Source organism: Cupressus sempervirens, chromosome 8 (genome assembly GCF_028749045.1).
Source record: "Cupressus sempervirens isolate cs-2001-9-10 chromosome 8, ASM2874904v1, whole genome shotgun sequence".
Classification (NCBI taxonomy): Eukaryota; Viridiplantae; Streptophyta; class Pinopsida; order Cupressales; family Cupressaceae; genus Cupressus; species Cupressus sempervirens.
In genome coordinates, this window is record NC_143125.1 from 834,166,487 (window position 1) to 834,171,968 (window position 5,482).

General features: G+C 34.5%; 1 protein-coding gene across 1 annotated transcript; it reads right to left on the reverse strand.

Annotated features, from left to right (window-relative positions):
* Positions 1 to 2,184: 2,184 nt before the first annotated feature.
* LOC149544997 (fe(II)/2-oxoglutarate-dependent dioxygenase 4-like) lies at positions 2,185 to 5,005 on the reverse strand. Its single transcript, XM_089796477.1, has 4 exons — positions 4,763 to 5,005; positions 3,436 to 3,680; positions 2,509 to 2,821; positions 2,185 to 2,433 (listed from the first exon to the last, which is right to left on the reverse strand). Exons 1-4 carry the CDS (start codon positions 5,003 to 5,005, stop codon positions 2,185 to 2,187), a joined length of 1,050 nt encoding a protein of 349 aa, XP_089652603.1.
* Positions 5,006 to 5,482: the final 477 nt, after the last annotated feature.

The window sequence follows — 5,482 nt, forward strand, 5'->3', positions numbered from 1 at the left end:
TGAATTTCTTGGGAACTTGAACTTAGGAGAGGATGAGGTTGTGCTTGCTAAAAGTAGAAGAATCTACCATGTGCATTGGTGGGATGGCTAGGAATATAAGCCTAAAGCTAAACCAAAAGATTTAAAAGCTCTTAAATCTGAGCTTAATGCAATTCTTGAGTGCACAGGTGTGCATAAGAAAGTATTCATGGAGTAATTTCAAAAGTGAACAAGAGAAGATAAGACTGGTGAGTCTATAAAATGTCTAGTGTTGGCATATTATAAATTGGCTTCTTGTATCTCTAGGCCTGACTTCAAAGATACAAATAATTTTGCATCAAGAGTTCATAAGATGTTGCAGCTAGCGCACTTTGGAGAAAATACAAAGTTTATGGTAGAAGAAGATGAAAGAGAAAATGAAAATCCTATTGTGAAAGAAGGTGAAGTGAGAAATGAAGGGGGGTAATGCCAGGGAAGACACAGACCAAGAAGAAAGTACTTCATTCTGCAGATCATAAGGAGGTGCATAGCCAGTCGATTTCATCTTTGGAAGATGAAATAAGTCAAAGAGAAAAAAGCATGAGATCTCTCAAGAAATTGATAAGTGAGAGTGCAGAGTATGTAGGCTTTGGGTTTGGAGTCCATAACATAGAGGGAAACATAACCCCAAATTTGGGGATTTCAAACTCTAGTTATAGTGACCATGATTTGAAAATTTTGGTGGCCAAAACCATTGCTCCCTACACCCATGCTAGTCGTCTACATGGTAAACAATCCATGGAGGATGCAAAAGGATTGTAGCCTCCAATTAATGCTACCAAGTTTCATGTAGATCAGAGAAATGACAACCATTGTGTCAGTAGTATAAGAGGCTTCTGATGATAGAATGCTTGGAACTAATGAATCCTTGTACCATTTCATTGGAGATCTAACTATAGGGAAGCCATGGGAGGTTTGAAGACCAAGATGCTTTGGTTTTGCAAAGGTACATGTCTAGTCTTGGCAAAGTTGATGCAGAGTGGAAACAACAAGAAGGAATCATGGATAGCTAGAGGGAAGAGCTGAAATTGGAAAATCATGGAAATTTCAAGAAAGATAGTGTTCTGACCTACTGACGATCAATTCTCACTATACCAATTGGGGTTGCTCAAAGACTTTCCACAGTGGCAAAACCTATGGTGAACAAAAGGTTTGATGAAATGTTTGTCACAAAAGAAGAGAACTTGTTAGGGATTATGAGTGAAGCTTAGTTGGATGGTGGCAGTAAGAAATATGGCTTTTAAGATATTTATAACTATGATTTGATGTGGAGAAAACTCATTTGTAGTGTGTTGAAGCAAAGTTTGGCAACCTTGAGATCATCTCGAGGCCTTATTGTTTTCTAAAATTTGAAATGGGACGCAGGAATGGTAATCCACATGGGTGTACTAGCTGGACTTCAAAGGAGAGTTTGGTGGGATATGAAGCCCAACCATCACTGACTGTTCATTCTCCCTTGACTCTTCATATTCATAAAGCTCTTTATAAAGGTTGTGTACAGCCCATGTAATATATCGATTGATTTATACAAGTATTCTCTACTGGAGTGTGGAGTAGCCATAGTTGTGGTGAACCACAATAAATACTTGTATATTGTATTGTCTTCTTTGTTTACTGTTATGTTTCATTTTTGTGCTTGTTTAATATTTATAACGGTAGCTCTCTAATTGTTAAAAGTAGTTTTTTAATAAAACTGCCCGTCATTATATGTATACTATGTATATAAATAAAAAATATTTGAATCAATAAATATTATTATTCATTTTATGTACACCTATAAAATAATGTGAAGATTCTTTTATTTGTTCAATGCTTTGTAGGCGAGCAACATTTCAATAGCGGAGATATCACGGTTACGATAGAAAACCACCAATATAATTATAACATGTGAATAATATATTCAGTATGCATTCAAGAAACACATATCTATTGCAATATATTCGTAATTGAATAACAGAAGACCAGTTCCATACTCTGATAAATATATAGAACCGCCTTATATGAAACATCCTAATTAATAAATTAAACAACACAGAACTCAACAATGTTCATTAGTTTTCAACCTATGAATAGATCTAATAGACATTCAATGTAGCCTTTTGTTCTGTCATCCTGAATAATTCTATAAAAACGAAATGGCAATCCTATATCTCTGTGATTACGCATCTACTCCAACCTTGCAAAAGCCAAGTTATCAGCCTTTCCTGAATGAGGTCGATTATGAAAATAGGCCACATATTCCCCAAATGTAAATGATCTATACTTAGAAGGGCTGTGCTCGTTGATGAGCTCAGGGATAGGATTGACTATGGTAGAGTTGGAAGGAGCACAGAACAATGGAATGGATATTCGAGCCTGATTATAGCTCGGTACAACACGGTGTTCAATGCTCTGAAATCTCCCGTTAGTTAAAACCTGCCATAACATCAAGTCAGTCATCTAGCCTATAAGTTTTATTGATAAATAATTGACTATGGCATCTAGTATTACCTGCAAGGCATCTCCCACATTAATCACAAAAGCATTGGAAATTGGTTGAACTGCAACCCATCTACCATTATGCGATACTTGAAGCCCTCCCACATGATCTTGCAGAAGAATTGTGATTAAACCCACATCAGAATGCCCACTCAGACCAAATGTCATATCTGGGTTTGGGCATGGAGGATAGTAATTCAAGAGTAATCGCTCATACCCCATCATGCTCTGCAAAATATCAGGTATTCCAAGATCTTCTGATAGAGCAGAGAAAAGCTTTGTTGCCAGCTTTCTCACTTCAGTCACATATTCTAAGGCTGAATCTCTGCACGCCAAAGTTTACATTACAATCCAAATTAGCTCATTGTAACCTTACCGATATGATAATTACAAAGTATTATTTTTGAGTTTCAGCAGTATTTAATGGGTTATATATGTAAATTTAAAACAAGTAAAGAAGTGGGGATAAAAAACAAACAAAGAAGGCAAAATACAACTATACATGCATTTATTGTGGTTTGGCCAACTTTCTAATGTCCACATTCAAGTAGGGAATCAATTCATTATTAAAAATATTCATTAACAACATAGGGGCTGCACATAGCTATTATAAAGAACTCTTCTAATAGGAAGAGTTGACAGAGAACAAACATCTATATGACTGTTAGACTTTAACAATATCTTTTAAAAGGTGGTTCAATGCTTCACTTTTCTGAACACCATCTATATAATAATGAGTGCTTAAACCTACCATTCAATCTTATCAGTAATAAGTTCTTAATATTTTTAAAATAATACACTCTTTAAGTCTATTATTCATTCTAATAAGCAATGAATTTCTGGAAATCACTACCCATATAATATAGATTAATAAATTTGAGTTCAAAAATTAAACAATTGAATTCTGATAAAATTTGAAAGTTATCAGATATTACTTACCTAATACCTGGAGGCCAATGCTGGAGTGTTTGGGCATCAATGGTTCCAGCAACAATAAACATGAGAAAGTCCCTCCATTCAAGAACCTTTTGGCCTTTTGCAGTGAAGCTAGTTCCATATGCAACGGGCTTCTCATGACCTTCAGCTCTGTACTTGGACTTTTCCTCTTCTGGCTGCTCAAAAAACATGTGGTGAGCCTTCACCATTCTCTCTATCACCCTCTTTGGAACCCCATGATTGATCACCTGAATCAAAACATTTTTACAATTCAAATTGGAAAACATATGTTAGAAACTTGTGGTTGTTTTTAGTTTTAATTATGTTTTAACATAAATTTTGATTATATTTAATGATTCATAAAATAGAAAGTGATTCAAATATTTGATTAGAGAGTATAAAAGCAACTGTACATTTTATATACAGAAAAAAATATAATCATATTTATATAGCTGTAAAAGTAGATATCTTAAATAGATCTATTTAAAAAATGTCAAAAAAATATTAGAGAGGGTATTTGTATTAAAATTGTTATTAAGAATAAATAAACTTAAAATCTTTTTATTTCTAAAACATTGCATTAGATTCTTACTCTTTTTATAGATCAAATTGTCATCAACTTTCTAGATCATACTATATGATCTATCCTTTTCCTTCTCTAATTATTGCTTCATTCTAATGATATAACATGGTAGGCATATCTAACAATGAAAAAACGTACAAGAATTAATCCAGAAATACAAAAATCTAATATATAAATGTTTTAAATTTATAACCTAGTGTCAGAATTTATACAATCTAAATGTTTAACATAATCAGATTTCCACAATCCATTAGTATGTGAGCAATGTTTCTGGATTAGATTGTGTGAGTTTTTTTAGCATCAACGTTTCGGATCATACTACATGATCCATCATCAGGACAAGAGAACATCAGAATATGGAATGTGCAGACCAGGACACCACAAGCAGTCCTAAAAGGAGAGGGGGGGGAAGGGCACAAAGACCAAGAGGACCAAAAATAAAGACATAACCACCAAGAAAACCGGTACAGAATTTTTCATATGATTGGTTATTCTGTACCGGTTCTCTTGGTGGTTATGTCTTTATTTTTGGTCCTCTTGGTCTTTGTGCCCTTCCCCCCACTCTCCTTTTAGGACTGCTTGTGGTGTCCTGGTCTGCACATTCCATATTCTGATGTTCTCTTGTCCTGATGATGGATCATGTAGTATGATCCGAAAGTTGATGCTAAAAAAACTCACACAATCTAATCCAGAAACATTGCTCACAATCTAAATGTTGTTAAAAAGGAAAATAAGGAAGAGAGAAACCTGAAAGAATCCCCATTCCTCGCATGCTCTGCTGATGGCATTGATTATATTTGGTTGCTTGTGGCCATCAAAGCCTTGCAGATCAATAACGGGAATGCTTTCAGTGAAAACAGGAGTGGCCGTTGAGCGCTCATTCTCTGGACGAATATAAGCCTCTGGAATTTTCAGAAGGCCAACATCAACTAAATTCTTTACACTTCCATTAACACCCCCTGATTGAGCACTGTATCCTAACTTAGCCATTGCTTTTCTTTTGAGCTGTCTGAACAAAAACCAGAGGCTGCTTACAAGAAAAGATAACATGCCTGTGCTATTTATTATTTTTAAAACTCCAATTCTGTATTTTTAAGGATTAAATGCATTTCACGTTGAAATTTGCTTTTGGCATTTTCCTTTCTAGGTTGTTTACTTTTGCCAAATGGGAGTTGCTGAATCTTCTCCCTCAATAGAAGTTAAACACAATTAATGTGGCCTTCATTAGAGGCGACCGCCTATTTAATATTTCTATGAAGCTAAAATACATATGACCTCCTTGTTAAAATATATATTGTTACAACTTGTGTGGGAAATAACTACAGCTCACACAAAATTTACTTGGAGCCAATAAGTATATAGTAATAAGAGTTCTAGAACTTAAATCTGGGTCTGGAAAAATCAATTATAAAATTGTGAAAATTTATATATATTCTATTTTATTTTTTATGTAGTTTTTATCTTTTT